General features: G+C 41.7%; 1 protein-coding gene across 3 annotated transcripts in view; it reads right to left on the bottom strand.

Moving 5' to 3' along the window:
• The window catches only part of Aig1 (androgen induced 1), a 259,955-nt gene that overhangs the window by 193,939 nt on the left and 45,187 nt on the right, over nt 1–20,829 (bottom strand). For all 3 annotated transcript variants that reach the window (XM_055627717.1, XM_055627715.1, XM_055627716.1), the window contains one exon: nt 15,347–15,502. In XM_055627717.1, coding sequence (XP_055483692.1) covers nt 15,347–15,502 — 156 coding nt within the window. The remainder of the gene's footprint in view (nt 1–15,346; nt 15,503–20,829) is intronic.

The following is a 20,829-nucleotide window of genomic DNA, read 5'->3' as shown; positions in this document are numbered from 1 at the left end:
GGAGGGAGGAGCACTGCCGGTGTGGGTTAGGAGGAGGGAGCACTGCCGGTGTGGGTTAGGAGGGAGGAGCATTCCCGGTGTGGGTTAGGAGGGAGCACTGCTGGTGTAGCAGCACTGTGTATGCACTGTGTTTTAACACTGTCTCCCACCTCCCATTCTGCCTCCTGAGTTTCTCTCACAGGAAAAGAGATGAATGGAAGGCCTATCCAAGACTGGCTACCTGTGGCTTAAAACACATATGTGTGTATACAAATATATATATAAATCCATATACATATACATACAGAGATAGATAATAGATAGATGGATGAAATTTCTACCCAGGACTTGGTATCTGTGGCTTAAAAAAGAAGTAAATCACCTATGTGGTCATCACATGGACATGAAGAAATTAACAAGTATGTTATATCAGGAGTTTCTTCCTTCAGGGAGAAAATGTGTTTATACCTACCTGATGTAACATGGCACACAACGGTTTTGACCAATGAAACCTCTGGATAAATCTGCTACTGGAGGGTCTGGGAATGATATATTTTCCTGCTGGAAAAAAGTCCTTGGAGAAATACCCTGGAATACTTTTTTCCTCTTTATTCTCTGAGAGCAGATATGACCCTAGTTGCTTTATCAAGTATCATTTTTGTAAGTTTTGAAACGTTAGGCAGCAAGTGTACAATCAAAAGAGGTACCACTGAAGAGAGCAAAAAGAAAAACACAGAAACTGGAAGAGGTACCTCAGTGGATAAGAGCACTGGCTGCTTTTTCAGAGGATTGGAGTTCAATTCCAGCACCCAACCTACAAAACAGAGCTAAGAAATCAGTATTTCTAAGAAACCTCCAAGACCACCTTAGATACAAGAGTGTATATTGCCTTATATATTTAATCTACATGCTAATTTGGCTAATTGATAAGGCTGGTATCCTTAAAGTGAAACCTGACATATTCAAATTTCTTACTGCAATGAGATTTTGCAGTTAATCTATCTTGCATTAGATTGTAATGGATAATTTTGCATACTTGATTTTGAAGGGATCTGTACCTATGAACCTTCAGTCACTGGCCAGTTAAATTCAACTTGTCATTCCTGTGCAGGGGATAGCGTATGATTAACTCAACAGGAAGTGGACAGGGTTTTGGTTGATATTTGTACTTACTGTGGAGGGAGCATGGATAGTATAGACATATGTGGCACAGATCAAGAGTGGAAGTCAGAGGACAGCTTATTGGAATCAGTTTCCTCCTTCCACAGTGGGATCCCAAAATCCAACTCAGGTCACCAGGCTGAGCAAGCAGCTTTACCCACTGCTGCAAAGTGGGTTTATAATAAACTACTACTTGACTGGTATTCTAGTTTTAATCTCAGGGGTAAAAAGGAAAGGAGCTCTTACATGAACACGGTAACAGCTAAGTTAAAAAGAAACTAGAAAAAGGTTTGATTTTAGAGACTTACATGAAAATGTAATATGTCTTAGAAAACAGTAAGTGTATTTTAAAGTTAAATCCAGAATAAATCAAAGGAAAAATTTTAAAAGTATTTCCTTTTGTGTTTCAAAAAAGAAAAAAAAAAACAGTATTTGTTTGTAGTTTTAATCTCAAGTAGAATCAAATAAATTTCCATTGTGTGTTACATTAACAGACATTAAAACTAGCTTTATTAAATAAAACTAGCTTTTTTAAATAAAACTATTAAATATAAAGGCTGGCAAGCCAGCTCACTGACTGAAAGCACTAACTATTTAGCAAGATAACCACAGTAATACCTATGGAATCCACAGGGCGGAAGGGAAGAATCATTTCTGGCAAGCTGTTCTCTGATCTCCACAAGCTATTGCATCCTCCCTAAATATGTATATATACACATACACAAAGAAGTAAGTAATACGAAATTTGTATGCAAATGGATGGAACTAGAAAAGATCGTCCTAAGTGAGGTAACCTCAAAACAGAAAGACAGGCATGGTATACACTCACTTATAAGCCAATATTAGACATATAATATAGGATAGCCATCTACAGACCTAAAGAAGCTAAACACTAAGGAGGACCCTAGGGAGGATGCTTAAATCTCATTCAAAATGACAAACAGAATAGACACCAGAAGTGGTGAAAGAAAGGAGGATGGGAGTCTGCAATAGCAGGTCCTCTGAAAGGATCCACCCAAAAAGGGATCAAAGCAGATGCTGAGACCCATGGCCAAACTTTGGGCAGAGCACAGGGAGTCTTATGGAGGAAGAGAAGGGTGGGAACAGTGGGACATGGAAGGGACAGGGGTCCCACAAGGAGACCAACAAAACTAAAAGATCTGAGCCCAGGGGGTCCTGCAGAGACTAATGCACCAACCGAGGACATGCAAGAAGAAGACCTAGTCCCCCTGGTCAGATGTGGCTGACTGGCAGCTCAGTTTCCATGTGGATCTCTGAGTGAGGGGAGCAGGGACTGCCTCTGTCATGAACTCAGCTCATCACTTGCCCCTGATGATGCAGCCTTACCAGGCCAGGGAGGAAGAGTATCCAGGCAGTCCTGATGAGACTTAACAAGTCTCATAGGCAGATGGCAATATGGAGAACTACCCCTTTCAGTGGACTAGGGGAAAGGGATGACAGAGGGAAGAAAGAGGGAAGGAGGGTAGAACTGGGGGAGTTGAGGGAGGAGGCTTCAGGATATATAATGAATGAATTGTAAAGAAAAAAATTAAAATTAAAAAGCCTAGCAGTTAATACTAATATGCACTTTCCCTGTCTAAGCCAATCTCTTACACTTAAAAGTCAACAAGAGTGGTTGTATCAGTTTACATTCCCACCAGCAGTGGAGGAGGGTTCCCCTTTCTCCACAACCTCTCCAGCATGTGTTGTCCCTTGAGTTTTTCATCTTGGCCATTCTGATGGGTGTAAGGTGATATCTCAGGGTCGTTTTGATTTGCATTTCCCTGATGGCTAATGAGGATGAGCATTTCTTTAAGTGTTTCTCTGTCATTCGATATTCCTCTGTCGAGAATTCTCTGTTTAGCTCTGTTCCCCATTTTTTAATTGGATTACTTGGTTTGCTGCTTTTCAGCTTCTTTAGTTCTTTGTATATACTGGATATTAGTCCTCTGTCAGATAAAGGGTTAGTGAAGATTCTTTCCCAATCTGTAGGCAGGCGTTTTGTTTTGATGACAGTGTCCTTTGCTTTACAGAAGTTTTTCAGTTTCATGAGGTCCCATTTATTGATTGTTGCTCTTAGAGCCTGTGCTGTTGGTGTTCTGTTCAGGAGGTTGTCTCCGGTGCCAATGAGTTCTAGGCTGTTCCCCACTTTTTCTTCTAACAGATTTAGAGTATCTGGTTTTATGTTGAGGTCTTTGATCCACTTGGACTTTAGTTTTGTGCAGGGTGATAAATATAGATCTATTTTCATTTTTCTGCATGTGGACATCCAGCTGGACCAGCACCATTTGTTGAAGATGCTGTCTTTTTTCCATTGAATGGTTTTGGCTTCTTTGTCAAAAATCGAGTATTCATAGGTGTGTGGGTTTATTTCTGGGTCTTCTATGCGGTTCCATTGATCCTCCTTTCTGTTTTTATGCCAATACCATGCAGTTTTTATTACTATTGCTCTGTAGTACAACTTGAGATCGGGGATAGAGATACCTCCAGGAATAGTGCTTCCTCAAGACCCAGCTATACCACTGCTAGGTATATACCCAAAGTTTGCTCAAGTACACAAAAGGGATATTTGCTCAACCATGTTTATAGCAGCATTATTTGTAATAGCCAGAACCTGGAAACAACCCAGATGTCCATCAACGGAGGAATGGGTACAGAAATTGTGGTATTTTTACACAATGGAATACTACTCAACAATCAAAAAGGAGGAAATCATGAAATTTGCAGGCAAATGGTGGGATCTAGAAAAGATCATCCTGAGTGAAATATCCCAGAAGGAGAAAGACAAACACGGTATATACTCACTTATATAGACCTATAAGATATGATAAACATAATGAAATCTACATACCTAAAAAAGATAATCAAGAGAGCGGACATGGGGTAAGATTATCAATCCTCGTGTTGAAAGACAGAGGGGATGCGCATTGAACATATGACAGTTGTCTACTGAGCGTATTTGTAAGACTCTAACTAGCAGTGTTTTCAAAGCAAATACTCATGACCAAACCTTTGGCAGAGTACAGGGAATCATAAGAAAGAAGGGGAGTTAGTCTGATGAGGAAAGGATAGGAGCTCCACAAGGACCAAATATGTCTGGGCACAGGGTCTTTTCTGAGACTGACATGCAACCAAGGACCATGTATGAATGTAACCTAGAACTTCTACTCACTTCTACTCAGATGTAGCCTGTGGTAGCTCAGTAACCAATAGGTTTCCCATAGTGAGGGGAACAAGGACTATTTCTAACAGGAACTCAATGACTGGCTCTTTGGCCTCCCCACCCCCCAAGGGAGGAGCAGTCCTGTTAGGCCACAGAGGAGAGCTTTGCAGCCAGTCCTGAAGATACCTGATAAAACAGGATCAGATGAATGGGAAGGAGGTCCCCCCTATTAGTGGGCTTGGCAAGGGGCATGGTGGAGATGAGGGAGGGAGGGAGGAACTGGGAGGGAATGAGGGATCGGGACACGGCTGGGACACAGAGTTAATAAAATGTAACTGATAAGAAAAAAATAAAATTCAAAAAAAAAAAGTCAACAAGAAAAACATTTATTTCTTGAATTATAGGAGCACAGTAATCCAAATTTACATACACCTCAAAAACTTTTTCAAGATATCTTAGACTTACCTAATATGTCAACAAATGAAGACCTTTGGGAACTGCAATGTACTTTTTCTTGGAATTTGCACTGAGGTTTCAAATTTAGCTTTCCTTGTGTTTCTAACGAAACGCCACCACACAGTCTTCATCATGAGGAAGAGTTGGTTGGTGCATATAAAATCCTTAAGTGTTTAGAAGATGTGATTATAACACCAGAAATGGTTACTTAGCAAACAGCTTTGAAACTAAATTTGGTAAGAAGGACAAATTCCAGACGAGTTCATTTACGCACATGCAGCTTTGCACTGACACTCCGGATGCCCGTCCCAGGATAGAACAGATCCAGACCTCCAGGGCCTCCACAGACCCACCCCGAGGGGACATTCACTTCTTCACATTGGGATGGTTAGGGCAGCATCTGGACTGGAGCAACCCAAGGCAGCACCAGGACAAAGATGTACTGGTGACGTGGCAAGATTTGATTATGGGGACTATTCAAACTCAGCAGCTGCAGATGAATAGGGCTGTATGGGCTTGAATGAGCAGAAATGGATGGCAGGCAGAGACATATTTAGGGTTTCTGAGAGGGGCATTTTCAAACTCTTCATGCTCTTTTACGTTATTTTTTAGTTAAAATTATATATCTACTTTCTTAAATATAATGAGATCTGCCTGCTTGACACAAGAGTCAACAAACTCATGGGAGACAAAAGATCTTCTTCCCTGGTCTGCCTCTAAGAAATGTCAGTGCTTCCAGACCACATAATGTCATAGAATTATTTGTAACGCTTCTTTAAAAGGGTGACCGGGTTGAGAAATAAATTGCACATGGTAAGAACAGCCTCTCAAGGATTATCCCTGCAAAATGAATTGCAAGGCTTGGGGAGTGGTGGTGGTTTCCGGCCGTTAGCATCACTAATCAAGGACAGCTTTGCTTTTTATGGGAATTGACACAGCGATTGATGATACATGTTATGTTCTTTCGAGCCACCCTGCCTGGCTTCTCCAAGTCACACTGAGTCAAAAGTGCACTTTAATTATCTCTGATTGGGTTACGTAATTATTTTTACATATCTTTGGGTTAAAGGAGACCATGAGGATGCTTGTGTGAGGACAAAGTTCTCCACATCTTTTTTATTACTTTGTGCTCAATACAATTACTGTCAACTCACAATTAACCTTTTTCCTGGAAGAAGCACCAATGAGGAAGGTCTTAAGTGATGGGAGCACAGCCATAGGGGGGCTCTAGACCCTTTGGCAGAGATGTTAGCAATGGAGAAAGTTACAGAGGGGTCTCTGGAGTACAAATACACAGGGATACTAAAAAATGTGGGGGAAATAACCTTAGGGAAAAAAAGGTGAAAGTGAACGACAAGGTTAAGTGTTTGTCTGAAGAAATGCTATAGCTTTAAATTCCTGTCATCCATAAATAGAGTACACAATAAAATTAATGGAACCTTAGAATAATCCATCTCTCAGGTGCTTTTCCTTTTTCCACTGGAAATTATTTTTTTCTGCATTACAGTGAGGAGTGTGGTGGGACCCGGGAGAACAGATACAAAGTCACTGACAGTAACAGAAAACAGAGAAAGGATGGAAATTTTCTCAATTGTAGAGAATACCCACAGACACTTTAGCAACATAGGGAGAGATAAAGGAGGAAGAGAGCAAAACATATAAAACACATTTTTTAAAGTTTGGGAAAATAGGAAGTGACTCAGTAGCAAGACTGGGAAACTGGAAACAGTGACAGCCAGTGTCAAGGCCGAGCAAAGAGAGCTACATAAATTGTTAACTCTCTACACGCTGATCTATCAGTGTGTATATGTATGTGTGCCCAGGCATGTGGAGGTCAGAGCACAGTCTCAGGTACTGGGTCTCAGAAGCCATCCTCCTCATTTTTGAGACAGGGTCTCTTCCTGGTTTGGAACTCATCAAAGAGGATATTCTGGCCGGTCCACAAGGCTCAGAGATCTCCATCCTCATCTCCCCCTCCTCAGCACTGAGATTACTGGCGTAAGCCACCACACACAGTTTTGTTTTGTTTTGTTTTGTTTTGTTTTGTTTTGTTTTTCAAGACAGGATTTCTCTGTGTAGCTGTGGCTGTTCTGGACTCACTCTGTAGAAAAGGCTGCCCTCAAACTCACAGAGATCCGCCTGCCTCTGCCTCCCTGAACGCTGGGATTACAAGCATGCTCCACCATATCCAGCCTGATTTTGTGGTTTGTTTGTTTGTTTGTTTGTTTTTGCATGGGTTCTGGGAATTGATTGCAGACCTCATGTTTGTATGGCATACTTGATCAACTGATATATGCTAGGCCACCATAGGCTGAAGTCGTAATTCTCCAGAATATCAGAAAAGGCACTTTGGGCATGGAAGGAATGGGTGAGTTTAAATGCAGCCATTGGAGACTTTTGATTGAGATAATGGATCTCTTCATAAGAAGAGGGAACCAAGGTCCATACTGACAGGAAGGAAAGAGACTCTAATATTATGAAGCCAAGGAGACAGGCCTCAAAAGAAACCAACTCCAGGACTCATTGACCTCAGACATCCAGTCTCCAGCACCATGAGAGAATAAAATTTCTGTGGTACTGGTGTTATTAGGACACACAGAGAGAGACAGAAACCTTGGGCCAACATGTAGCTTAGTGGTGGAGAGCCATGAGGTCCTAGGTTCAGTCCCTAGTAGTAGCTAAAGAACTCTTCTATAAAGACTCCTAATTAAAAAAATAAAAATAAAAATAAAAATAAAAAAGACGGGGGCGGGGCAAGATGGCTGCGCTGGGAGGACTCTCATTCTGAGGAGCAGCACAGCAGGATTGGCACAGTGACCAGCAATCAGAACTTGTGGCCATAAAACACAAGTGATTGTGTTTCACAGGTGAGAGGATACCCCACGGTGGGGGATTCAATCAGCTTTAATTCACCCGGCTAAACCGCGGAAGAGATCCTGGTTCCACCAGGCGCTTGGTCGCCAGCCCAGAGCTACCCGCCAGCGCGATCTGGTCACGGCCCCAGACTGAACTGTGGGCCCACAACACCATAGACTGGATTTCCCAGTCGAGAGATAACCCCACGGAGCAGGAAACAATTGGGACCGACCTCAGGTTACCAGATATCCCCTGGAAAAGACTCGGGTTCCGCGGGTGCCCCAAGAGCCAGCCCGGACCCAGAGCCGGGACCCAGGCGCCTGCACGGAGCCCTGTCTGCGCGCCTGATTCACCGCCTCAGATAGAACTGTGGGCACCAGGGCACCAGGGCACCAGACTGCGTGTCTCTGGCAGGAGGAAACCCCCAGCGGAGGGGGTCAGCAGCTCTAACGCTTAGGACACCCAGCACCAAAACACTTCCTGGACTCACCCAGACTCTACTGCAGGCAGGAGCAATGTGCTCTGCCGCAATTATTGAGTTCCCCTAGGGCACTGGGACACACAGCTGCATCCTCAGACCTACAAAAGCCAGAGAGCCATTACAGCAGCCCTCAGATACTGTGCCAAGGATCAACCAGTTATCCCTAGCTAGACTGTCAAAACTGTGGGAATCCCTGGTCCTTCAAGAGGGCTGCACCCACAGCGTCTGGACCAGAGCAGTGCCTGCAGCCGCCATCCCAGACAGAGACACACAGCTTCTGGTCCAGAGTGAGGTACCCACCTCCAGACCAGAGCAGGGCCCCTAGGCGCCAACACAACCTAGGGGCACATTCTCCAGGTCCAGAGCGGAGCAATCAGCCTCTGGCCCAGAGACTTGCTGAGTGCACCTCCCACTTTCACGGACAGAACTGTGCGCCCCAGGATAACAGACTGAGTTTCCCTGTTGGGAGAAAACCCCACAGCTAGGGAATCAGCAGTTTCTTCAAGAGGACTGTACATGGAAATTTAGTGAGCAGCAGCACACTAAATTTATAACAAGAAACCCAGCAGTGGGGCAGCTGTCTTGAGAAATTCTATGTGGAAGAGGAGATCCCCCCCCCTGCCTAACATAGACCACAGCTACTACTCAGGGCTATAAACCTGAGGTGAGCAGTGGCAACTCCTGGGAAACACTGGCCATACAGTGACCATAACCAAAAAGCAGAGAAGGACTCCTTCAGGAAAAATCATCTTCCGGCCAAGGGGATACTCCCTACCTCAGGACTCCAGAAAGCACAGAATCTAACAGCCAACACCTAAATCAGCCCAATGGGTAGGGGTCAGCGTAAAGGCTCAACCAAAAAAAGACAGAGCAATATGGCATCTCAAGAACCCAGCCATCCAGAGGCGAACAGCCCTGAACAATACAGCATAATGGAAAATCAAGATGACCTTACATCTATGTTGATGAAGAGGATAATAGAGGAAACAAATAAAATACGTAAAGAATTAGAGGAAGATAAAACCAAACAGATCATGGCTATCCGTAAAGAAATGGAGGAAGTTAAAGACAAGCAGATTATGGCCATCCGTGAAGAAATACGGAAAGATGCAGACAAACAGCTTGTGGCCTTCAGAGAAGAAATAATTAAATCACTGAAAGAAATAAAAGAGACAGAGTTGAAGGAACTAAAAGAAAAAAAGGAAAATACAAGCAGACAGGTGAAGGAAGTAAACAAAACAACTCAAGACCTGAAGATAGAACTAGAAAAATTAAAGAAAACACAAATGGAGGAAATAATGGAGAGGAAGAATTTTGGGAAGAAAACAGGAACTACAGAGGTAAGTATAACCAACAGAATACAAGAAATGGAAGAAAGAATCTCAGGTGTAGAAGATACAATGGAAGAAATTGATGTATCTGTCAAAGAAAATGTTAAATCCAAAAAATTCCTGACACAAACCGTCCAAGAAATCCAAGACAATATGAAAAGACAAAACCTAAGAATAATAGGAATAGAGGAAAAAGAAGACTCCCTTCTCCAAGGCCCAGAAAATATTTTCAACAAAATCACTGAAGAAAATTTCCCCAAGTTAAAGGAGAAGCCAATAAGGATACATGAGGCCTACAAAACACCCAACAAATTTGACCAGAAAAGAAAATCCTCCCGCCACATAATAATCAAAACAGTAAGTATACAGAACAAAGAAAAAATACTAAAAGCTGCAAGGGAAAAAGGCCAAGTAACATATAATGGCAAACCCATTAGAATCACACCTGACTTTTCAACAGAAACTATGAAAGCCAGAAGGGCCTGGACAGATATCATGCAGACCCTAAGAGAACACAGATGTCAACCCAGGCTACTATACCCTGCAAAACTCTCAATCCTTATAGACGGAGAAAACAAGATATTCAATGACAAAAACAAATGTCAACAATACCTACACACAAATCCAGCATTACAGAAGACACTGGAAGGGAAAATACAACCCAAGAAAATTACCTTCTGTCAAGAAAACACAGGAAATAATTAACCTTACTACAGCAAAACAAAAAGCACCCAAGCACACAACCTTATGAACACAGCCAACATCAAAATCAAAGGATCTAACAGCCACTGGTCATTAATCTCTCTCAACATCAATGGACTCAACTCTCCAGTAAAAAGACACAGATTAACAGAATGGATACGTAAACAAAACCCAGCAATCTGTTGCATACAAGAAACACACCTAAGACACAAAGATAGACATTACCTGAGGGTAAAGGTTGGAAGATGACTTTCCAAGCAAATGGACCCAAGAAACAAGCAGGAGTAGCCATTCTAATATCTGATAAAATAGACTTTCAACCAAAATTAATAAAAAGAGATGGAGAAGGACACTTCATACTCATCAAGGGAAAATTCCACCAGGAAGACATCACAATCCTGAACATCTATGCCCCAAATACAAGAGCACCCACATTTGTAAAAGAAACATTGATAAAATTTAAACCACATATGCATCCCCACAAATTAATAGTGGGAGACTTCAACACCCCACCCTCAACAAAGGACAGGTCAACAAAACAGAAATTAAACAAAGAAACAATATCTCTGACAGAGGTCATGAATCAAATGGACCTCACAGACATTTACAGAACTTTACACCCAAACACAAAAGAATTTACCTTCTTCTCAGCACCTCATGGAACCTTCTCTGAAATAGACCATGGTTGCTCACAAAGCAAGCCTCAACAGATACAAGAAGACTGAAATAATCCCTTGTATCCTGTCTGATCACCATGGAATAAAGCTGGACTTCAACAACAACAGAAATAGCAAAAAAGCCTACACACACATGGAAACTGAACAACTTGTTACTAAATGACAGCTGGGTCAGGGAAGAAATAAAGAAAGAAATTAAAGCCTTTCTAGAACTCAATGAAAATGAAGACACAACATACCCAAACTTGTGGGACACAATGAAAGCAATGCTAAGAGGAAAGTTCATAGCACTAAGTGCCTTCAAGAAGAAATTCGAGACAGCTCATTCAAGCAACTTAATGGCCCACTTAAAAACCCTAGAAAAAGAAGAAGCAGACACACCAAAAAGGAGTAGATGGCTGGAAATAATCAAACTCAGGGCTGAAATCAATCAATTAGAAACAAATAAAACAATTCAAAGAATCAATGAAACCAAGAGCTGGTTCTTTGAGAAAATCAACAAGATTGATAAACCCTTAGCCAAGCTAACTAAAAGGCAGAGAGACACCACCCAAATCAACAAAATCAGAAATGAAAAGGGGGACATAACTACAGACACTGAGGAAATCCAAACAATCATTAGGACTTACTTCAAATTCTATATGCCACAAAATTTGAAAATCTAAATGAAATGGACAATTTTCTTGATCGATTTGACTTACCAAAGCTGAATCAGGACCAGGTAAATCAATTAAATAGTCCTATATCCCCCAAAGAAATAGAAGCAGTCATCAAAAGTCTCCCATCCAAAAAAAGCCCAGGACCAGATGGCTTCAGCGCAGAATTCTACCAGACCTTCAAAGAAGAGCTAACTCCAATTCTCTTCAAACTATTCCACAAAATAGAAACAGAAGGAACATTACCAAACTCATTCTATGAAGCCACAATCACCTTGGTACCTAAACCTCACAAAGACTCAACAAAGAAAGAGAATTTCAGGCCAATCTCCCTTAAGAACATTGATGCAAAAATACTTAACAAAATACTTGCAAACCGAATCCAAGAACACATCAAAGATATTATCCACTATGACCAAGTAGGCTTCATCCCAGGTATGCAGGGGTGGTTCAATATACGGAAATCCATCAATGTGATCCACCATGTTAACAAACTGAAAGAAAAAAACCACATGATAATCTCCGTAGATGCTGAAAAAGCATTTGAAAAAATCCAACATCCATTCATGTTTAAAGTACTGGAGAGATCAGGTATACAAGGCACATATCTAAACATAGTAAAGGCGATATACAGCAAGCCTATAGCCAACATCAAACTCAACGGAGAGAAACTTAAATCAATCCCACTGAAATCAGGGACAAGACAAGGCTGCCCACTGTCTCCATATCTCTTCAACATAGTGCTGGAAGTCCTTGCTAGAGCAATAAGACAGTTGAAGGAGATCAAGGGGATACAGATGGGAAAGGAAGAAGTCAAATTATCACTATTTGCAGATGATATGATAGTATATATGAGTGACCCCCAAAACTCTACCAGGGAACTCCTACAGCTGATAAACACCTTCAGCAAAATGGCCGGATACAAAATTAACTCAAAAAATTCAGTAGCACTCCTGTATACAAAAGACAAAAGGGCTGAGAAAGAAAATAGAGAAACAACACCATTCACAATAGCCACAAATGACATATAGTACCTTGGTGTAACCCTAACCAAGCAAATCAAAGACTTGTAGCTCCACAAGGACCAAACATATCTGGGTACAGGATCTTTTCTGAGAATGACATGCAACCAAGGACCATGTATGAATGTAACCTAGATCCTCTGCTCAGATGTAGCTTGTGGTAGCTCAGTAACCAATTGGTTTCCCATAGTGAGGGGAACAAGGACTATTTCTAACAGGAACTCAATGACTGGCTCTTTGACCTCCCCACCCCCCAAGGGAGGAGCAGTCCTGCTAGGCCACAGAGGAGGGCTTTGCAGCCAGTCCTGAAGATACCTGATAAAACAGGATCAGATGAATGGGGAGGAGGTCCCCCCTATCAGTGGGCTTGGCAAGGGGCATGGTGGAGATGAGGGAGGAAGGGAGGGACTGGGAGGGAATGAGGGATCGGGACACAGCTGGGACACAGAGTTAATAAACTGTAACTGATAAGAAAAAAATAAAATTAAAAAAAAAAGAAAAAAATTTCAAGTCTCTGAAGAAAGAATTAGAGGAAGATATGAGAAGATGGAAAGATCTCCCATGCTCATGGCTTGGCAGGATTAACATTGTAAAAATGGCCATCTTACCAAAAGCAATCTACAGATTTAATGCAATTCCCATCAAATTGCCAACACAATTATTTACAGACCTGGAAAAAAAAATTCTCAACTTAGTATGGAATAACAAGAAACCAAGAATTGCTAAAACAATAAAAGATATTCTGGAGGTATCTCCATTCCTGATCTCAAGCTGTACTATAGAGCAACAGTTATAAAAACTGCATGGTACTGGCATAGAAACAGAATGGTGGATCAATGAAATCAAACAGAAGACCCAGAAATAAACCCACACACTTACGGACACCTGATTTTTGACAAAGATGCAAAAACCATACAATGGAAAAAAGATAGCATCTTCAACAAATGGTGCTGGTCCTACTGGATGTCTACATGTAGAAAAATGAAAATAGATCCATACTGATCACCCTGCACAAAACTGAAGTCCAAGTGGATCAAAGACCTCAACATAAAACCAGACACATTAAATCAGCTAGAAAAAAAAGTGGGGAATACCCTAGAACTCATTGGTACAGGGGAAAACTTCCTGAACAGAACACCAACAGCACAGGCTCTAAGAGCAACAATCAATAAATGGGACCTCATGAAATTGAAAAGCTTCTGTAAAGCAAAGGACACCGTCATCAAAACAAAGCGACTGTCTACAGATTGGGAAAGAATCATCACCAACCCTTTATCTGACAGAGGACTCATATCCAATATAAATGAAGAACTAAACAAGCTGAAAAGCAATAAACCAAGTAATCCACTTAAAAAATGGGGAACAGAGCTAAAGAGAGAATTCTCTGTAGAGGAATATCGAATGGCAGAGAACACTGAAAGAAATGTTCAACCTCATTAGCCATTAGGGAAATGCAAATCAAAACAACCCTGAGATTTCACCTTACACCCTTCAGAATGGCCAAGATGAAAAACTCAAGGGACAACACATGCTGGAGAGGTTGTGGAGAAAGGAGAACCCTTCTCCACTGCTGGTGGGAATGTAAACTGGTACAACCACTCTGGAAATCAATCTGGTGCTTTCTCAGACAACTAGGAATAGCGCTCCCTCAAGATCCAGCCATACCACTCCTAGGCATATACCCAAAAGAGGCGCAAGTACACAAAAAGGACATTTGCTCAACCATGTTTGTAGCAGCTTTATTTGTAATAGCCAGGAGCTATTACAGCCCAGATGATCCTCAACTGAAGAATGGATGCAGAAACTGTGGTACAGCCCAGATGATCCTCAACTGAAGAATGGATGCAGAAACTGTGGTACATCTATACAATGGAGTATTACTCAGCAATGAAAAATAAGGAAATCATGAAATTTGCAGGTAAATGGTGGGACCTGGAAAGGATCATCCTGAGTGAGTTGTCCCAGAAGCAAAAAGACACGCATGGTATATACTCACTCATATAAACATACAATATAGAATAAACCCACTAAAATCTGTATATCTAAACAAACTAAGCAAAAGAGAGGACCCTAACTAAAATGTTCAATCCCCATCCTGAAAGGCAAAGAGGATGGACATCAGAAGAAAAAGAAAATAGGAAACAACCTCGGAACCTGCTACAAAGGGCCTCTGAAAGCCAGAAGAAAACAGGAAACAACCTTGAAACCTGCCACAAAGGGCCTCTGAAAGCTTCTGCAGTATAGACTGTCAAAGCAGATGCTGAGCCTGATGGCCAACTGACGGGCAGAGTGAATGGAATTTTATGTAAGAAGTGGGAAATAGTAAGAGCTGGAGGGGACGGGAACTCCACAAGGAGAGCAACAGAACAAGATAATTTGAACACAGGGAACTTCCCAGAAAATCATACTCCAACCAAGGACTATTCCTGGAGATGACCTGGAACCCCTGCACAGGTGTAGCCCATGGCAGTTCAATGTCCAAGTGGGTTACCTAGTTATGGGAAGAGGGACTGCCTCTGACATAATCTGATTGGCCTGCTCGTTGATCACTCCCCCCTGAGGGGGGAGCAGCCTTACCAGGCCACAGTAGAGGACAATGCAGCCACTTTTGATGAGAACTGATAGACTAAGATCAGAAAGAAGAGGAGAACCTCCCCTATCAGTGGACTTAGGGAGTGGCATGCATGCAGAAAGGGGAGGGAGGGTGGGATCGGGAGGGGAGGAGGGAGGGGCTTATGGGGGGATACAAAATTAATAAAGTGTAATTAATAAAAAATTTAAAAAAAATTAAAAAATAAAAAAGACAGGCCTGAAGTAGGGCCCACATCCTTTCTGGGCTAAGTAACCCTACTTTATACTCACAACCCCAACAGGAAAGGCCAGCACAGCCAACGTCCAGTCCCGGAGAGAGATGAGCTTCCGAAGCTGTCGTTCTTGCTCCTGGTTCCCACTGCCTCTAGTCAGAAGACTGGAAAGATCAGTCAGCACACAGATGCCGAAGAAAACGGCTTGGATAACCTGCAAGGAGACAATCACCAGAACTGGTCAACAGGAGCTACAAACTAGAACACAAAGCCAGCTGTGTGTCTGCACTCTGACACTTGAAGAGAATATGTCCAAAACCCAATTACAGAACTCACCCTGTAAATGAAAACTTGATTATTTATTTATTTTTTTATTATTTTACAAGTTAAAATAAATCAGAAGACTCATCTTAAAAACACTATCCTGTCTCTTCCTCGCTGAGGGCTCATCACAGAAGATGGGGTGGGAAGACTGTCAGAGCCAGAGATGTGGGAAAACTGCTGCAAAGCAGCACCTTCTCTACATGACAGAGCCGCTGCAGTCATGAGCTCATAGTGGCAAAAAACCTTCAGATCAAGCCAATCAAAGTTCTAGCATAAAAAGGGGAGGATCTCATAAGTCCTACCCTTAGCTGAGACAGCTGAAGGCTGCTGGGGCAGGGGGAGTCAGTTCTCTTCTGGGGTACCCCTGGTGTTTTACCCATGCTCCAGTGGATGGCCTCACATCCATGCCCATAGAGGCAGCAGTGGCTGCATGGATGTGGTAGTTTGAATGAGAAGACCCTCTTGGGTGAATGTTTGAATGCTTGGTCAGAAATTGGTGAAACTTTTGGAGAAAGATTAGGCAGTGTGGCCTTGTTAGAGAAGGTGTGTCACTGGAGATGAGCTTTGAGGTTTTAATACCCTACACCAGGCCCAGTCTCTCTCCTCTCTCTCTCTCTCTCTTGCGTGTTGCCATGCTTCCAGCCATGATGGTCATGGACAAACCCTTTGACAGTGTAAGTAAGCCCAACTGAATGCTCTCATTTATAAGTTGCCTTCATTACAGTACTGTGACATAGCGATACTAAAGTAACTAAGACAGTTATACAGAGTTGACAGAGAAATGAGGAGTCGGAGAGGACATGAAGGCAGATATAATCAAAATACACAGGTGAGTTCTCAGAAATAAAATTTTAAATTATTCTATCTTAAAAGACCTGCCATCAATCTGCCATAACAGGGAATTTGAATAAATGATTCAAAATGGTAAAATAAAAAACAACAAAAAAGAACCCCAGTACTTCCATTTTCATTCTTCTTGGGACAATGAAGCTGCACACACACACACACACACCATATAAACTGAACAGAATGAATATTAATTATCAAACTGGCATATGCATTACTTTAAAGTTCACATATGTGGTCTGTTTCTACTCACAAGTGATGTCTAGCAAATGCCTAAGGAGCAAATGCAAAAGGACGAACACCATATGAATTACAAGCCCAGTGTGGAGAAATTATGTGATTTAAACTTTTGGATTTAGGCATTTTTCTGCCACAGGATAGAAAGCAATAAGTTGGGAACAAAAATCTGCTCTGATGGGACCAAATTTCTACTGTGAAGACTGAATTAAATGGCTACCTTTGGTTGTTAGTACCTATGAAATCAAATCTTTCCAAAGTAATGTAGAGATACTATGACCACCTTCTCCACATGTTTAGCAGTTTTACATTCCTGAATCATTACAAATGGAATCATTCACAACAGCCATATTTCACTTGGACCAGGGCACGGTAAGAACCATGAAGCAGTACAAACCAATAACTTGTCAGTTTCCTGAAGCAGGGTCAAAGTTGTGGACATTGAGTGCAGGCAGTGCACCATGGCAGAGCTAAAGGAAATTACAGAGAAGGCATAAAATATATTCCTGGGCTCTGATCTTACCTATTCAACACCAAAGATAGAATCAAAATTTTTTGACTTTTTTTTCACATAGAAATAACTTACTAGTGACTTATTTTTAAATGATACAGTTCTCCTTAGTTTACTGACCATGACAAATATTTCAGAGAGGAAACGGCATTTTCACATTGGCAGTGGGTAGAGTGGGATGAGTTTTGTGGATGGGTTCTCAGTTGGGCACAGAATAAGGCTTTGGAAGTTCCTAAGAACATCTGGTTCCAGCTGTGAGCACAGCTCTGTAGCACACATATTGTTGGTAGAGTAGGCTTTGGGGAGCTCCCCAAAACCCTGCTATCACTAGTCAACCAAAGCCACAGTCATGCTCCACTTTTCCTCATCATTTGAACTGGTTTTAGCCTCCGTGGCTTAGAGTCTGCGGTCATTTTATAAACAGCCAGAGTAATGGATTCTGAGATGCCACGGGTAAGGAGAAAGCAGAGAGGCATCGGGTTCTGATAGCCAGAGATGAATGACTCAGAGAACCGTTCCAGACTTAGGACATTCCTCAAGTCTGTCAGCCCTCATGGAGTGTGAGACATTAGTGAGCACACCAGAGAATGATACCTGCTGTGACTGTTAGTCAGCATCCAGTGTCCTGTGTGACCAATACCTACGAGAATTCAAACTAAGACTACAATGAGATGGCATTTGTCATCAAAATCAATACACAAACAATTCTAGCTCAACTAGAAAGCCTATAGTGGGAGCACAACCTGGACAAACACCAAGGAATGGCAGAGAACATCTACAAGTGCAGGGACCCCTGTGACCTCTTGTTCTGGTGACTCTACTAGGAAGGGGATTCAGTAAAGCAGTGATTCATGCCCTTTCACCAGGGTCACCTAAAATCATCAGAAAATACAGATCTTTACATTGTGATTCATAACGTAGCAAAATTACAGTTATGAAGTCACAACCCAAACAATTTAATGGTTGGGGTCACCACAGCATGAGGAACTGTATTAAAGGGCCACAGTATTAGCAAGGTTGAGAGCACTGCCCTACAGAAATTGTGGTATATATGAGGAGTCATACCTGGTAACAGGCTATTTCAGCATTCACTGTTTTACCAGAGGTGAAGCAAATCTGGACTGAAGAAACTGTGCTAGATTTATAAAACGGAACTCTCTGATCATAACAAAAATAGCTTTCAGTCTTTACAACAAACATGGAACTCTAAAGAGAAGCAAGAACTAGCCTATTCTGATACTATTGAAATAAATTGTGAAAGATGCAAATATCCACGCACAGTCACCAGAGGAGGAAGACACACATGGAGATTAACAACACTGCGCTCGGACTGGAGAGAGGATCTGTGTTAGGACAACTGGCTGCTCTGCTGCTGGACCTGAGTTTGGACATCAGCATCCATAACTGCCTGTTACTCCAGGTCCTGAGAATCCAATGCTCTCTCTGGTCTCTGTGGGCACACACATGTGGTGTTCGCTCAAACACACACACACACAAAACATGTAAATAAAAATAAAACTATATAACAGCACTAAATTCAGGCACCTCTGAAAAGGAAGAGACTGAAGAGGAACATCAGAGCTCCAACTGTGTTGACAATATTTAATTTCTTAAATTTTTATTGAGTATACTGAAACTATGTCATTTTTACTGTATTTCTGTTCGTATTTTTGGTATCCTATGCTAACCTATCAGTCCTTTCCTTCTAACCCTGCCTTCTCTAATTTTAAGAGCAGAATAGTAATGGCAGGTTTAGGCTCAAGAAGCCAAGCATTGCACTGTATCTAAAAATCCTTTCCTACAGGCAAAGAACATGGAAATTTGGTTTGGTTCCAATGAGGCATACAGATCTGGAAATCACTCACTTATGTTATATAACCCAAGAAACAAGGAAATCCACCCAGTATACAGAGGCAAGGGAAAAGATCCAGTTTAAACGTCCATCATATTTTGCACACATGAATTCACTACTTCACTTTAAAACTCTAGATCTAGACAGTAGTACCCTTGGTGCCTTCTTTTGATGAGCTAACATAGAATGTTTGGGCTTTTCCTGTAAGTACATGAGTCAATTTTTTCAAACACAGATGGTAAGACTTTTGTGATTATCAGTTATATAAATTAAGCATACCTCACTTATCCATGTGCTCCAAAATGAGAAAGATCTGAGTGTCACCCTGACACCAAGGTGGTAAATGCCACACTTGACTTCATCTGAAGGGTCAGTATCAAAATCCAAATCTGCAGCATCCCCAAGGGGAAAAGACACTCTAAAATCCTTCATCTGTGATGCATAAACTGTATTAGCTAAATACACAAAGCACATAAAAATGGACTCTGTGTGAGACATTTTTCCATCCTCAGACCAGGTGATTATATATACATCATGTATATAAAAACACTCCAAAAACAAAGCAGAACAAAATATCGAAAACAATCCCAGTTCCAAGCATTTTTTGATATGGCATATTCAACCTGCATCACATAAAAAACTGATACTGTTAAATATGAGGCTGAGCGGAGGACTTTATGTAAATAAATGACTAGCTGATATGGGGGAAGCATACTTTTATGATGTTATCAAGGGAAGAGGAAGAGGAGAAAAGTAGAAAATAAAAAAGAAAGAGAAAAAAACAGAAACTCGTATTCTAGGAGAGGAGAAAACCAAAAGAATTTCTACAAATAGACATGCAATAAATAGTATGTGGTAGCTTATATCAAAATTTGACAAAACTAGAGAAGGGAGACGAGTATCCGAGCACATCTGTGAGACAGTATCTAGATTAGGCTAATTGAGGTTGGAGATTCACCCTAAATGTAGGTGCCACAATACCACGGGCCAGGGTCCTGGACCAAACACAATGGACACAGTGAGCTGGCACCAGCCTTCAGCTTTGATTCTTGCCTATGACTGCAAAACTAAACCCTTCTTTCTTAAATGCTTCTGTCAGATACTTTGTTGCAATGATGAGAAAAGTAATTAATACATTTCCTAAATAACATCTTTCAGAATTTGTATGACTAATAGCATGCAGAAATGAAGTGTATTCTCGCCTTATGCAATGTGTAACCTGACAATCTGCCCCCTCACAAACACTCAGTGGCTTCCCTGTGTCTCTTTGTAGTACTCTCAGTCACCTCTCTCCAGCTTGCACACGGTGACCAAAATCTCACCAGAAATGCTATGAGCAGTGAGGATGCACAGTGAGGAGAAAGAGGCAGTACAAAGCCGTTTCCTTGTGTTTAAGCTCAAGAAAAAGAAGGAAGAACTTGGTGAATTGTTACTGTTTTCTTCAGCACATCTATGGCAACATACTTGACTGACATGAACAAGGTCATGAGATCTTTTTGGTTTTTTGTTTGTTTGTTTGTTTGTTTGTTTGTTTTGTTGTTGTTGTTCTTGTTTTTCTGAGACAAAGTTTCTTCTTGTGGCTCTGGCTGTCCTGGAACTCTCTCTGGACACCAGGCTGGCCTCAAATTCCCTGAGATCTGACTGCTTCTGCTGGGATTAAAGGCGGGTGCCACCATGTCCAGCAGGTCATGGGATCTTAAATACCCAGTACTGCCAAAGAAAAGAAAATGTCTGTCTTTAGGCTGGGTGTGGTGGTAAATGCCTATAATCC

This window comes from Psammomys obesus, unplaced genomic scaffold, assembly GCF_907164565.1.
Source record: "Psammomys obesus unplaced genomic scaffold, mPsaObe1.curated_primary_1811, whole genome shotgun sequence".
In the NCBI taxonomy this organism is placed as follows: Eukaryota; Metazoa; Chordata; class Mammalia; order Rodentia; family Muridae; genus Psammomys; species Psammomys obesus.
The sequence above is the reverse complement of the archived record's forward strand: the minus strand, read 5'-3'. Positions and strand labels throughout refer to the sequence as shown.